The 15,526-nt window shown below is 37.8% G+C and overlaps 2 protein-coding genes across 3 annotated transcripts in view; one reads left to right on the top strand and one right to left on the bottom strand.

The window, feature by feature from the left end:
* Nucleotides 1-831: 831 nt before the first annotated feature.
* On the bottom strand, nucleotides 832-12,797 carry LOC132183878 (inorganic pyrophosphatase TTM1-like). Of its 2 annotated transcripts, XM_059597341.1 has the most exons (12): nucleotides 12,540-12,783; nucleotides 11,524-11,893; nucleotides 7,065-7,179; nucleotides 6,627-6,822; nucleotides 6,416-6,529; nucleotides 6,127-6,300; nucleotides 4,423-4,617; nucleotides 3,703-3,825; nucleotides 3,525-3,637; nucleotides 3,167-3,290; nucleotides 2,505-2,780; nucleotides 832-1,296 (listed from the first exon to the last, which is right to left on the bottom strand). In XM_059597341.1, the coding sequence occupies exons 2-12, from the start codon at nucleotides 11,864-11,866 to the stop codon at nucleotides 1,078-1,080; spliced, it is 1,992 nt and encodes a 663-aa protein (XP_059453324.1). In that variant the 5' UTR covers nucleotides 11,867-11,893; nucleotides 12,540-12,783; the 3' UTR covers nucleotides 832-1,077. The 2 variants fall into 2 exon arrangements, with proteins under 2 accessions (XP_059453324.1, XP_059453325.1); XM_059597342.1 differs by lacking the exon at nucleotides 832-1,296 and having other exon boundaries at nucleotides 2,699-2,789; nucleotides 12,540-12,797.
* Nucleotides 12,798-14,941: 2,144 nt separating this feature from the next.
* Nucleotides 14,942-15,526, top strand: part of LOC132184728 (agmatine deiminase) — a 47,934-nt gene continuing 47,349 nt past the window's right edge. The window contains exon 1 of the mRNA XM_059598462.1: nucleotides 14,942-15,196. Within this exon, the coding sequence (XP_059454445.1) occupies nucleotides 15,110-15,196 (87 nt within the window). The 5' untranslated portion in view covers nucleotides 14,942-15,109. The remainder of the gene's footprint in view (nucleotides 15,197-15,526) is intronic.

The following is a 15,526-nucleotide window of genomic DNA, read 5'->3' as shown; positions in this document are numbered from 1 at the left end:
AGATCTCAAGACTTGTTTAAAAGTAGTTTGGCGCATTTAAAATGAAAGGACATAGTTTTCATCTAACCTATTCTATAAAAATGATATGTCATTTTTCTTGCGAAAAGCACATGTTTTTTAAATAGCATGTGAGATGCTGAAAAACACATGCTTTTTGAATAAAATTTCTTTAAACTTTGTCCTTACAATTAATAAAAGCATGTACTTCTCACATTTAGCGGACACATGTCATTTTTATGAAAACCTAAACATATTAATATACATATTAAAGTGACTAAACATATTAATACTTAATTTGATTTATATTATTTGTTTTCTTATTTGATTAGGATATTAATAATACTTGATTTATTGAATAATTTATATATTATATGAAAGTGGCACTTGTCAGCATTTTAAAATGCCACATGTCATAATTTTAAGGCACTTCTAAGAGATGTTTCGGCTATATATATATATATATATATATATATATATATGCTTTACAAGACCTTGCAAATGCCGGGGCCACTAAGAGATCGACATGTTGTGTTTTGGTGCAAACGAAGCCTATCAAGGGAGAATTAGATCCGGAGGAAGAGGTTAGCTAAAGGCAGAGATGATTATTATTATTTATTTATTTATTATTTTTTTTTTTTTTTATGTCGGGAAACCTCTCCAAGGTGGGACCCTTCGGACCCAACCCTGCAAAGCAGAGATTATAAAAGCAGGTTGCAGCGGATGTGTCATTTTATCATACCTCTTTTTTCTTTTTCTTTTGCTTTTCTGGTTTGCCTATTATGTTTTGTTCATACGCAATTTCAATGGAACATAATTCAGTCATGTTAGACATACTAGAGAAGATACCACCATATTTACAACACTTGCAGTAGTGTGTATGCATAGAACAATCAGCAGCCAGCGTATCTGCGTATGTATACAACTTTAAAGATTAACAGAAACCCTTATTTAAAAGACTTGAAGATTTTCAACATTTTTAGTACTTACAAGACCACCTTAGAATAAGCCTCTCGAACCATGGAGCTGTCTGTCAATGATCGAATCTCATGAAATATTTATTCACCTTGGCAAGAAATACTATTTGTGGGATGTAAAACCCTTGAACAAGAAGACACCCAAACCAGCAATTGCCAAAGTTAGAATAAGAGGGATGCCCATAGAATCAACACCCATGAATCTGTTTGTCTCATCTCTTCTTCCATGACGTGACCTTTCTCCCCAGTACTCATGCAAAAGATTGCTTAGATTGTCTAATTGGTGCATGATTTGACGTTGTCCCCGGGCAATAACAAGTATCTGTTTACCAAACACCGACAAATAATCAGAACAATCGTTCAACAGAAAGTTTAAACTATTCTGGACAGTCATCTTTATTTGGTATTTGATCAGATGGCAAGGAAATCTAAGTCAGTTTAGATATATTTTAAGCAGAAAGGAAGATAAAGAAAAATTTATAGAGACGAGCAATTTCCTAGATTGTTAAAGCCACTCTTCATCATGAATCAATTCCTCTAACAAACAATGGGTGGTAAGTTAACACAAGTCCTTATTGGATGTTGGCTATTGTTCTCTATCAATTTTCTTCCACGAGTGGAGCACAAAAAACTACCTCAAATGTGCGCTAGCTTAACAACACCGGACTGCTAAAGTTGTCATGCAAATGCTATTATAATCTTATGCTTTTTGTTTGTATGCAAATGAAGAGGCACAAATAAAGATTTCATCCCAAAAGGGTGCTTCACCTTCTTCTATTAGTAAAAATAAATAAACAAATCAATGTCATCTGCATTCATATCCATTCTTCCACAGTAAAAAGAATAGTTTACATGTCATTCTTTTACTGAGTAATGCTCCAAGTATATAAATAAAAAGAGTCAATAATAATTTGACCCAAAAGGTTATTTCACCTACTATTAGCAAACTTAAATTTGATATCATAAGTGTTATTCATTGTCCACATTAAAAAAGTGAGTTTTAAAGTTTTACCCTCAGAGACCCAAAAGGTTATTTCACCTACTATTAGCAAACTTAAATTTGATATCATAAGTGTTCTTCATTGTCCACATGAAAAAAGTGAGTTTTAAAGTTTTACCCTCAGAGAGTAATATGTTCATTACCGCTTTTGCAAAGTCTGTCCTCGTTACATTCATCTCCCAAAACATCTTATCATCTAAACCCAATACAAACTTTTTATTTCTCTATTTTTCGTGAAAATAAAACAGCAAAATGTATCTAAAAAAAAGGAATTACAACATTTTCAGTTAAAAGAGCCACCAACGTGCTTTAAAGATATTGTGCTATATTCAGTATTCTTTGGTTTTTTTTATTGATAGCCTTTTTTTATTTTCTTTTTTGAAAAGTTTGTTTGCCACTTAGCTAACGCATTTTAGTACTAGGCAGCTAAAAAACTCAAAAAAAGAAACTTCATATATACTATGTAACACTACAGTCATAGATCCTTTCCTTCTTTCGGCAACAGAGATGAGATTCATTAGTATACATACCTCTTCCATTACTGGGGACTCCCTAGCCAATTGGGAAGAAGATGAAGAATGGGGCAGTAATGGCCCAGTAGTCAATGAACCATTCCCCAAGCCAGTCCCAAAAAGAGAAATGGGCCCAGAGCCATTGCATGCTTCAGCCTGCAAAGGCAAGTTTTGTTGACTGGCTGAAACTCTCCTGACAGAGATCTTCGAATTCAGCTCTTCAATACGAGATGTAAACTCGTCCATCCTCTCATTCAGTGTGGAAATTTGTTCCGAGAGTTGAGTAATAACTCCCTAAAGGAACTCCAAAAACAAATTGATAGATGAAAACTAATGCCGCATGTAGATGCCATGGCGGCTGTAAAAAGAACAGAACTAGGAAAGAGCAATGAAAGAAACAGAAACCAATTTGGAGGGCTAAAACTTATAAATTTTCACCAATCATGTGGGTGTACGGTGAAAGCATGCCTTGCAACTCTTTTATACTAACAAAAAAAACCATTTATATATAGGGAAATTGAATACAAACTTGCCCCTGCTTCCTTCTATTTTAGTTTCTTGCTAACCAAACAACAAAATGACAAGATTCCACAACCAGACAGTGGAGGGTTCCCACAAAGTGGTTTAGGAAAAGACCGAAATATTAGCATTGGAAAATTTGAAAGGCGAAATACACTCACTTGGTTTGCAAGTGCTGCAGGTGATTCTGGGGTTCTCCCATCAAACCTTCGATTGTTAACAGCAAGCTTTGTGAGCTTTGATAGGTTCTTGTCCCTTTGATTTGAGTATGAGTGTGATATACCTCTGCCCAATATGTAACAGAATATTGTGAGATAACTCGCCAGTCCTCATTTTCCATGAACTTGAAATCATTTTGAGTTTAACTACTATACTGAAAAAGAAAAATTATATAAATAGAATCATATTGGGGAAAACATGTGAGCTTCTAAAAGCATGATACTTTTTTTATTCAATTTTTTTGTATCATACCATTTCAGATTGCAGATATATAAAACTGTTGCTAGAAATGGACAGTACCGGTTGAGATACTTCATTCTCCTATCTGCAGAGGCTCGAGAAAGGGCTTCTTTAGGGCTTGAAACCAAATCATCGTCTATGCTGAGCTTTGTCTTCAAATCATCTGGCAATGCCTGAAAATTGATCAGATCAGGACTATGCACGAGAAGGTATAGCATGCTAAGCAAAAGAGTCACACCATAACATCATTAACAAGCTTCTCCAGCTGAATTTGTTCTATGTAAGTTCGAGGAACATATGAACCATCCAAACCCAGCTGCTCTGCAATATATTTAACATATAATCGATCTCTTCCCTGCACCTTTATACCAAAAATAGTGAAACTAAATTAGTGCTAAGCTTTGAAAATTCACCTAATAAACCAACAGTGACAAAAATTAACAGATTAGCACAAAAATATCCCATTCTATATACTACTTAACCAATGGCCTTCAACTCTCCAACTGTTACACAAGATATTTTCATTACTGAAGGGTAAAAAAGACCCTAGCGGTAACAGTCAGAAATATTTGATTGTGCGAATGTGAGCCAGCACGTGTGTGTGTGTGTGTGTGTGTGAGAGAGAGAGAGAGAGAGAGAGAGAGTTACTTAGGATTATTGATCAACATAGCTATGTCAAACACAGGACTTGGAACTTGGATTAGTCAAGTGCTGAGTCAGCCACAAGTCATGAGCTGACAACTATGTACATGTACGTGATACACTACCATCCAAAGAATGGAATAATGTTGCAATGATCAAAGCATTGCAATTATTTTTACTAACAAAAAAAAAGTCAGACTAATCATTGCATGATCATCGGGAACTAAACAAGAGGACCTGACAATAATAAAGAATGGAATTAGTGCAACAGACCCCATATCAATATGAACAAACACATTAAGTAATCAGTATATACCTGAACATATTTGCGATTAAGTTGTTCTAACCAGTCAATTTTCACGCACACCCTGTCATCAGAGAAGACATGACTGCTCCGTTTCAAGATGGTTGCAATTGTATAACCCAAAGCCATGAGCCCTCCAAGAAGGCGCACACTGACTTCAAAAGTGATTCTAGGTGATATAATAAATGGACTATCTGTAACCCATTCCTGCAAACACGAAGCAGAAAAATTCAGAAAACCTAAATTTTCCCACATTTTACAGTCCTCAAAGTTCACTCAGGAAATCTCAATCATGAAGGAAGAACATATCAGAAAACCCAATCTGCCACTGAAGGAAATCACTTTATGCTATTTGATTGCCCATGTTCCCAAATATTGCAGATTCCTAATTTCATTACAGCATACAGTGCCATGCATCAAAATTTGATTATCACACTAAAATGCCCTGCATCTAGCTCCTGAGGTGCAATATTAAACTTTTGCATCAAGATGTCTTGTTTTCATTTTTTCTGCATAGGTCCTTCCAAAAATAGGTCCAAAAGGTTTGCAGAATATCTAATTAAAGGTGACTGCTCACTATTGCAAAATATCAAACAATCCAGGAATTCCTTAGAGTTACGAGCTTATTATCCAGCTATAGTTACTAACTGAACTGCTTAATCCTATTAGTAGGAAGAGGGAGAGATGAACCAATCCTATTAGTAGAAAGAGAGAAAGATGAATACCAGCTATAGTTACTAAACGAACTGCTTAATTTTTTCAAGTAATCTGAAACAAGCAGGATTTGAAAAAGAGGCTTTAGGTATGATTATATGGTATGCTACAAGCTTCCATGACTATGATGATTGCATCTGCTTTACTAGGTGAAGGGATGCATAGGCCATGGAAGTCTGGTACAGATTCTTTATCAATGTACTATTTTTTTTTTTAAGTAATCGAAATATATATCATTAAAAGCGTAAGGCACCCCAGATACACATTAAATATACAAGAGAAAATACCTAGTTATGAGCAAAATTTATCAACGTACTTATACAAGAGGTAAAGGGCATTGCAGCCTGTCTAAAAGTGCAGCAGTTGACTAACACAACTAGCAGCTAGGATGGAAGATACAGTCAAAACCAAAAAGTAGGTAAATAAACAAATAAATTAGGGTGTAGCATCCAATAAATACACTTAAAAGGCTATATAAAGTCTGGAATGTCACCAATTTCACATGATAAGGTGAAACCTAAAATCAAGACCATACAAATAATTTCTTTTTCCTTACCAGAGTTGGAAGGAAATATAAATAGCCCCTTGGAAGTCTCATAGAGATCCATCCTTTAATAATGTAATATTACAAAAGGTGAGGGATTCTTTCAATCATACTACAAGGAGCAATGAAACAGGAAAACCCTAAAATTAGGGAAATAAATATATAAATTAAGATGTAGAATCTAATACAAGACATTCAAAATGAATATGTGGTCTGAATGACTTGATATGAATACATAAAACCTACAATCAAACCCCTATAATTATATCTTTTATTTCTGATCTCAGATGGAAGCACATATGATATATGTGAAGTCATGGTCATCACAATATCTTCATCATTGACGTAAAAATACTAAATATTATTAATGATTCCTTCAACGCAAATCAAGCATATACTCAAAACACAAAAGTATCACTTCAATAAAGAAGCTTGGGTTTACAATACTATTGGCCAACCTCGAACATGAGATTGTACTTTCCATCCCTGTTCCTCATCCTTAGATATGATTGACATGCTTCAGGATCTTCCCCTGGTGGTAGAAGATATATGTCATATGTTTCCTCCGTAGTTTCCTTATGTTCTTCAGAAACAACAGCCTTGATTTGATCCACTGTCACTGCCCTTGTTGACTACAATAATAGAATCACACTGCGTAAGAGTTAGATGAAGTAAACAGAATCATGAGGCACTTATAACAGATGAACCATAAAAACTTCGGATTGAGTGAGTAAACCATAGGTTCACCTTTAGTATATAAGTGGGGTTCTGAAATCCACTGAAAGGATTAAATTTGTTGATGATTTTTATATGTGCTGTTTGGAGATCCGGCTCAATAAAAGCTTTGTACATAGGATATACCTGTAAAAAATACATTGAAAAGAACTACCGTAGATGCTATAAACAGATCAGTCAAAGTCCTTAGTTAAAATATTGAACATGAGATCAGTGAAAAGACCGTTTCAGATATTTGATGAATTATCTCTTCAGGCTCTTGGCCAGCACGTTGAATGTCCCGCAAGACCCGTTTGACAAGATCAAAATGAACCCCACCAGTGACAGAGACGCGAAGATCTAGCAAAGGCCGCAATCTTTCACTTAGGGCATAGATGCCTTCAACAATTACAATGCGGGAGGTAGGGACTTCAGCTGTCCTATAAGAAATTGATTGAGTCAAAATTATGAAAGCGCAGTGCTGGACACAGAGAGATGTGATGGGCAAAGCAAAAATTATATGAGGCTATGCATGAATGATCAAAAGAAGCAAAACTCTAAATAACATGGAAGATTTTCTGAACTAGCAGCATCTCATGCATTTCTAGTCATGTATCTTAAGTGGAGATGGCACAGTTCCTAGTCAAGAGCTTTAGGAAAAACAGACTGGAGAGAATACAACCTGTAACCTACGCGAGAGCTAGCCTTGAAATCATATATTGGGACCTGAGCAGGCTTCCCTGCTTTTAAATTGTGTATGTTCTCTAGCAACGTGTCATAATCTGTCAAGCGTGGGTCTGTCACAAAACATAACAACCATTAGTGCTCTACCACAGATTCTTCTCCCACCTTGTTCATTACCTTTAATGATATACAAATAACAATCAGTGGATAAAACCCAAGAAGCAAAACCAAGTTATACATTCAGGAGAACTACAATAAGGGAAAGTGAAAGACATTTGCAACATTTAATAATATGATAAAAAATTATCCCTCTCATGGTCTGCAATATATTTCATTGAAAGTATTTAACAAGCTTTTTCAAGTGGAATGAATCTTAAGTTGTCCTTTGGTATAATGAGAGGATAAAATAAAATCCATCCATTTACCATACAGTTGGCAAAAATGAAAGTAGATGATAGCTAAGGTGCTCTCAGATGTTGAAACCCAATCGAATCAATAGTCCTAACCCGACCAACTAACACCAGTCAATTTCTGATGATTAAAACAACTCAGTCAATTTTTCCATTGGATTGCTAATGCAAATAGAAGACATAACAAAATTGAGATGTTGATTGTAAAAGGCTTTACCACTTCAGATCAAGAGGTTATTAGTAACCATGTCACCCATTTTTACGAATCTCTTTTCACAGAGAGTCTCATTTGGTGGCCAAGGCTAGATGATCTTGATTTTGACATGTTGAATGTTGCTGAGGCCACTAGGTTGGAAGCTCCTTTCGAGGAAAGGGAGGTTTGGGAGGTGGTGAAAGGAATGGATAGGGACAAGGCTCCAGGTCCGGACAGCTTTTCTATGGCGTTCTTTCAGGATTGTTGGGATGTGATCAAGGGGGACATTATGGCAGTCTTTGTGGAGTTCCATGATCGAGGTAGGTTTGAGAAAAGTCTTAATGCCATGTTCATCTCTCTTATTCCGAAGTCTCATGGAGCGACTGATATAAAGGATTTTCGTCCAATTAGCCTTGTGGGAGGGACATACAAAATTATTGTCAAGGTCCTAGCCAATAGAATGAAGAGAGTGATGAACAAGGTAATCTCTAAACCCTAGAATGCTTTTGTTAAAGGCAGGCAAATCTTGGACTCAGTTCTCATCCCCAATGAATGTCTGGATAGTCGTATCAGATTAGGGGAACCCGGCTTATTGTGCAAATTGGATATGGAAAAGGCTTATGATCACATGAATTGGAAGTTTCTTCTCTACTTACTGAGAAGGTGCGGTTTTGGAGAGAAATGGTGTTCCTAGATTGAGCATTGCATCTCGTCCGTGAGATTTTCAGTTTTGATTAATGGTTCTTCATCCGGTTTCTTTGATAATTCACGTGGAGTGAGGCAAGGTGACCCTCTCTCTCCATTCCTGTTTGTCTTGGTCATGGAGGCTTTCAATAGGTTGATCGATGCCTCGATACATAGGGGACTCATCTCTGGGTTTTCAGTGGGAGCTAGAGAAACGGATTAAATTATCATCTCTCACCTTCTCTTTGCTGATGACACTTTGGTTTTTTGTGGGGCAGATCCTACTCAAGTAAGAAATACTGGCGTTGTACTTGTCTGCTTTGAAGCTGTCTTTGGGTTAAAGGTGAACTTGGCTAAATCCGTCTTGGTCCCTGTGGGTAGTATGGACAATGCGGACAGGCTGGCTAGTATTTTGGGATGTGGTATAGCTCCTACGCCGCTGAAGTATTTGGGTATTTTGGGATGTGGTATAGCTCCTACGCCGCTGAAGTATTTGGGTCTCCCGTTGGGGGCCTCGTTTAAGGTCAAGGCTATTTGGGAGGATGTGTTGGAGAAATATGCTAGAAGGTTGGCCTCTTGGAAACGCTTGTATTTATCAATGGAGGGGAGGATCACTCTCATAAAGAGCACCTTATCCAATCTTCCCACCTACTTTCTGTCTCTGTTTCCTATTCCGACTTTAGTGGCGAAGCGTATTGAGAAGATTCAACGTGATTTCTTATGGGGTGGGTTGATGAAGAGTTTAATTCCATCTGGTTAGTTGGAATAAGGTCTATTCTCCAATCTCTAAGGAAGGTTTAGGCATTCGGAATTTGCGTTTGATGAATCAAGCTTTATTGGGAAAATGGTTGTGGAGATTTGCTCAGGAGAAAGAGGCTTGGTGGAGAAAGATTCTAGTGGCAAAGTATGGTGCGGTTTGGGGTGGTTGGTGCTCCAGGGTACCCAGAGGATCGCATGGGGTAGGGTTATGGAAGCAAATATGCAAGGGGTGGAGGTCGTTCCAATGCCACATTAGATTTGTCCCTGGTCTTGGGTCCAATATCAGGTTCTGGGAGGATATATGGTGCGGTGACATGTCTCTCAAGGAGGCTTTTCCTGGACTTTTCAATATTGCCACCAAGAAGGATGCGTCTATTGCAGACAATAGGGAATGCTTAAATGGCTCTGTTCAGTAGAATGTTTCCTTCACTCGCAGGGTACATGATTGGGAAGTGGAGGTCTTGGCTTCTTTTTACATGCTATTGTATTCGCATCCAATAGGCGGGGAAGGGGAGGATAGAATAAGGTGGATCTCTTCTCGTAAAGGCAAATTTGAAGTAAGATCTTTTTATAGGATCCTTGCTTCTAAAGACCCCATTCTTTTCCCTTGGAAAAGTATTTTGCGCACCAAGGCTCCCTCGAGAGTGGCCTTCTTTGTTTGGACGGCCGCGCTTGGAAAGATTCTAACTTTGGACAATGTTCGGAAGAGAGGTCTTTTTTTTTGATAGGTGATAAATCGTTGTTGCATGTGTGAATCAGATGGAGAATCTGTTGATCATCTCTTTCTTCACTGTGGGGTGGCGGTACCATGTGGAATGCCATTTTCATTCGGTTTGGTTTGTGTTGGGTTATGCCGGGTAACGTTAAGGAGTTGTTTGCTTCTTGGTAGACAGGTGATAAAACTAGCAGCGCCGTTGTGTGGAAGATGGTTCCTCTATGCCTCTTGTGGTGCATTTGGAACGAGAGAAATGCTAGATGTTTTGAGGACTCATCTACAAATATAGAGGACCTTATTTATTTTTTCTTGTACACCCTTTTCTCTTGGACTGCTGGTTGGCTAACGCCTATAGTGATCAGCTTCCAAGATTTTCTTTTTATGTTGTCTTCTTCTTTCTCTTCCTCTTAGTCGCTCTCTTGTATACTGCCGGTGTGCTAGGGTTGCGCTCCTCTGCGCTCTTAATCTATATATCTTTACTTATAAAAAAAAAAACAACTCAGTTATGATTTAGGGTTACGGACGACCAACCCAACAATTGTTGGTTTGGATGTAGGTGAACATAACATTACCTATTCATAGGATATATACATATATGCCTTCTTCTTCTTCCTCTTCTTCTTTTCAAAGGAGTTACATTTTCCTCAGTATTTCCTCTCTCAGGGTGTAGGTGAACTTGACATTGCCTCTCTTCTCTCGTCACTGCCAGTGTTCCTAGTTTTGAGATGAAGTGAAGTACTAGAAACAGATTTTTCAGATTTGTGATTTGAAGAGGATAATGTTTTGGGGTGGTGTTGGCGACCTCGGTGTTTGTGTTGTTTGTATTGGTTCTTGGCCTGGAAGTTTAAGTGGTGAATTATAAATGATGGGTTTGTAAAATGTGGCTATGCAGGATTTGAGTGCAGATGGGTTTGGTGAATTGCAGGCAAGGTATTTGGTGAAATGCGACTGTGCAGGTAAGGATTTCAGGCCAAACAGCCCAAAACCAACTGCCTGCTGTCAAAGTCAGTGCGGTTCAGCAACCATACACCAACTTGTACATTCGAGGGGCAGTTTCCGGTGGTTGACACATAAGTTTGGATGTTTCAAAACCAGGGGTTGGTGCTCAACCCTAGTGATTGTCACAAATCCAGGTAAATGAGAGTGGAAGTCACCTTTCCATAAGTTCTTCCAGTGTGAACTGTGGGTACAACACAAACGAGAGATATACACCTTTGATGTCCAGGAGACTACTACTGACTAATATTAGCAATATCTAAGCCACTCAGGATATTGGGAAAGAAGAGTGATGAAAAATGTATTTAAGATCAACCATGCAAATCTTGAATAGGAGTAACTACTTAGGCAAATAGTAATCTGAATAGCCACGGAAAGCTTGGAGATATCCTAAAAAATTCAATTCATATGTTGTATACTTGTTTCTTTGACAATGTTCACTACCTTATGAAGTCCTAACAGTCAACTCTGCCAGTCATTAGGGGGCTTCTCAACTAGATGGAAAAACAATAAAGCATGTTATTGATTTACACTCCGTCATCTTCTCCCAGGGGATGTTATGGAATTAAAATGCAATTGCTTACAAGAAAAAATAGTAACTAATGTTTAAAAGCATTCTCAAGAGCATAATCCGTATCAAACACGCAGATGCCTGATAACTCTGACATAAAACATATAAGGGAAAGAAATTAAAGTTTACCATCAAAGTTGCCATCAATAATTCGACTAGAGTCATTGTAGTTGTCCATTGTTATAACAGCAATGCTGGGCATAAAGCTGAGCACCTTCTCAGTGAACACAGTCTTTCCAGCTCCAGAAGGACCCGCAACTCCTACTAATATTATCCCATCATTCTTTTGAGCCAGTAGCTGGCATGCACGAATTACAATAAAGAAACCTTTCTCAAATGAGAGTGGATCTTGGATTGGGACAATTTCGTAGCGGTCAGAGTCCTTTTTTTTAACCAGTTGGACCTGGTCCCGCAACAGACCAGAGCGTCGCCGAGGGGAATCGGCACCAGAAGAAGGATCTTGAGCCGCCATCTAAAAACCTAATATATATTTTCCAAGCTGAGAAAAGAAAAGAGAGAAAATAATAAGAAGCGTATATAACAAAAAACAGCTAAAATTGAAAATGTGTTTCAATATATGCAAATCAAATGGCAACTAAAATTGGACAAGAGCAACTCCACTCAAGCAGACTAGCTAGAAGGTTCATAATAGGAGCTTTTTTGGTCTCCAGACAACAGTACTGTAGCAAAATGTTAGAAATTTTTTAATCCTTTTTCTCTCTCCCCCTTTCAGTTCTCTTTCCCTCTATCTCTCTCCCTTGCCGTTCCTTTACATCCAAACCATCGTCGTCCTCCATCCTCCACAACAAAATCAAAGTTCCTTAACCGAAACCAAAATCAAAGACGATTGTCTTCATCGGCCCCAAACCATTGTATTCATCCCAAGAGCACATTGAAACCCAATCGTCTTCCATCAACCAAAACATCTCCAATATCAACAGAAGCTTACTCCATGGATTCCATCAATCGAACCACAAATTCTATGAATACTAGCACAAATGCAGAAAATCAAAGAAATTATTATCATTACCCATCACAAATCTTTCTTCAAAACACCAACCCACAACTACCCATACCAAGAAATCAAGAGAAACCCCATGACAAATAGACACTGATGAGAGAGACAAGGTGTAGAGAAAAATTACCTTCTGTTAGCAGAGAAAGAGAGAGACATAGAGAGATAGAGGAGTTCGACGAGATGAGAAGAGAGAGGAAACGAGAGGTATAGAGAAAAAAATCACCATTTGTCGGCAGATAAAGAGAGAGACAGTGGGAAGAGAGGGGTTTGACGAGAGACAGAGGGAGACGTGAGTGGTGATCGAGTGGGATCCGGCTTCTGTGTGTTACCATCTACCGGTAAAAATAACAGATTTTAACTCAGATATTTGTAACCCATGCGACGTTTTGGTGCCGACTGCCTAGCCTAGCAAAAAGGCAATTAATGCCGTTTGTTTTCAAGGCAAAATCAAGCCTAGAATTTGTCCAAGAAGCCCAAGTTGAAGATTTCAATGAAAAACATGTTAAACAAATTTTTGGATTGAGCAAAAATTTTTACTCATACTAAATAATATTAATCCGAATAATTAACAAGCGAGAGGAACTTCTATTTGGGTGCGGCATAATCTCAACCCCTTTGTGCCCCCACCAATAAGAAACTGACACCTAAACATATTATAATAAACCTAAGATTAAGAAAAAAAATACAATCACACTGTATTATACCAAAACTTAAAAAATAATTAATTTTTTTTATAAAAAAAAAAAAAAAAATTGAAGGGATGGCTCGCTGGCCACCCCCTCCCACTAGGGGTGGCCGACGAGCCACCCGGCTACATTTGGGGTGGCCGCACATGGCCTAGGGGTGGCTCCTTGGCCACCCTGTGGGCTGGGGGTGGCCTGTGAGCCACCCCCAATGGTGGCTGGCCACCCTAGATAGATTTGAGGGTGGCCGCAGCCAACCCAACCACCACTAGGGGTGGCTTACGGGCCACCCCTAGGCCCTAAGGTGGTTGCGCGCCACCCCAAAAGTGGCTAGTGTGGCTTGCCGGCCACCCTGGATTGCCCTCTAAATTTATTTATTTTTTAAAATAATAAAACTTGATATAATAAGGCATGATTGTGTTTTCTTTCTTACTGTGTTCCAAGTTAAGGTGTAAGCTTTTAAATGGTGAGCATAGAAATTAGAGGGTGTACAGAAGTTAGGATAAACATTTTATCATGTTCTTCTGCAAAAGTGATGTTTTGCAGCATCCAATAGAAGGTGTACACATTTGATAGAATAGGAATAAAAACATTGAATTTTTTCTCTCTCCCAGTTCCTCTTCTTCTCTGGTTCATCTTCATCGTAAATTTTATTTCCTCTTCTCCTCTTTCTCTCCAACCATTCACCCACCACATCCACGACTGGGTTACGGCAGGCGGCAGCCCTCTCCGGCGGATCCCTTTAAGGCGATAGAATTCCTAAAAGATTAACCTTTTCTCCTATAGGTTTTAGTTTTAAATCAAAAAAAAAAAAAAGAGTTTTGAGGCATTAGAAACGAGTTTTGAAGCATTAGAAATGAATTTTGAGGTTGAATTTGGTAGAAAAGTGGCTTGAGAAGGTAATCCACGGTTGGGTCGTAGGTGTTGCCAGACCCACGGCGTGGGTTTGGCAGGCTCAAGTCTTTTTTTTTTTTCTCACATTTTGATTTTGTATGGTTGTTCTCACTTCTTTTTTTTGTTTCTTCTTAAATTAATGATGTGTCACAATGTAATTGGATGCTGTAAAAGGACCGGTTTACACTAAGACTTGATAGTAGGGGCCCTCTAGAAGTTATACTCTTAACAATTAGATAAATAGAATACAACAAATATAAATAGAACAATGAAAATATCTCACGAATCTATAGAATCACACAACAATATTAGTTAATAAATCTTAACATAAAGAGTCTTGCTATGCTGCTACCAAATTTTGGCAGCCAAGCGTCGGACACATATTAAAAGGATAATAGTAATAAAAATTTTGTTATTTTTTTTAGTTAAATTTTTATGAGTTAATATTTAGTTTTTAATGCCTTAAAATTTGTTTTTAGATTTAAAACTAAAATCAAGGGGTGGAAGGTTAACCATTTAGGGATGGTATCACCTAAAAGGGATTCGATCATCCTAACTTTGGTGTTAATATCTCAAATTTGGTGTTAATGTCTTAAATTTGGTGCTAATACCTTAAATTTGAATTTTCTTTTAATATCTCTCTTTTTTAATTTAAAAAAAAAGGAAAAAGAAGAGGAGAGATATGTCTATGCTTGGCAGCTGGAAATCTCTATTCTAACATAAAAACTTATAACCAATCACCTATTAACTGACTAACCGAATAATTGAAAGAATCGAAACTATTAATTGCCCGTATGAAATCGAGTAATTAATTAATTTAACTGATATTTACGAATCAAATGACGAAAATGCCCTATCTATACCACCGAAACCCATCCAAATTTATTTTTCCGAAAAATTAGGACCACGTCACGTGATTAGAGCCCATTGCGTTATTCCGCTGACAAAAGTCGCACCGGATTTAAGGGGGTCGTATACATTGCCGAAAGATCACATCGAACTCGATCGGAGTCTCGGTTCCACCTTTGACTCTTTTTTTCTCTCTCTCTCAAGGGTCAAGCCACTTCACTTCAGCTTAAGCGAGAGAGGGAGAGAGAGAGAGAGAGAGAGAGAGATTGAGATGGACTTGGAAGGAACTCCTGGTCTCCATGGATACCGCATGCCCGCCGAGTGGGAAACGCATGCAAAGTGTTGGATGGGTTGGCCTGTAAGTACATCTCCGCTTTCACGTGACATGATAATGTTATTCAGGTTCATGGGTCATGAAATTAATGACCTTTTTTTTTTTATTTTTTATTTTTTATTTTTTATTTTTATTTTGGGCGTTTGGGAAATGGATTCTCAGCTAGGTTCGTGTTGCGCATGAAATCCAATAAATTTTAAATGAGTTTTTGGTCAGTTGTTTTTCTCATGTATATATCTATATTTTTGATGCCTCAATTAGCTTCTATGTATGCCTAATGTATGGTTGTCAGGTTATGTTATGGAAGTAAGATTTTTGTAATACCATTCATATGTTCGATGAATTTTCCTCGAT

Source organism: Corylus avellana, chromosome ca6 (genome assembly GCF_901000735.1).
Source record: "Corylus avellana chromosome ca6, CavTom2PMs-1.0".
Lineage (NCBI taxonomy): Eukaryota > Viridiplantae > Streptophyta > Magnoliopsida > Fagales > Betulaceae > Corylus > Corylus avellana.
The sequence above is the reverse complement of the archived record's forward strand: the minus strand, read 5'-3'. Positions and strand labels throughout refer to the sequence as shown.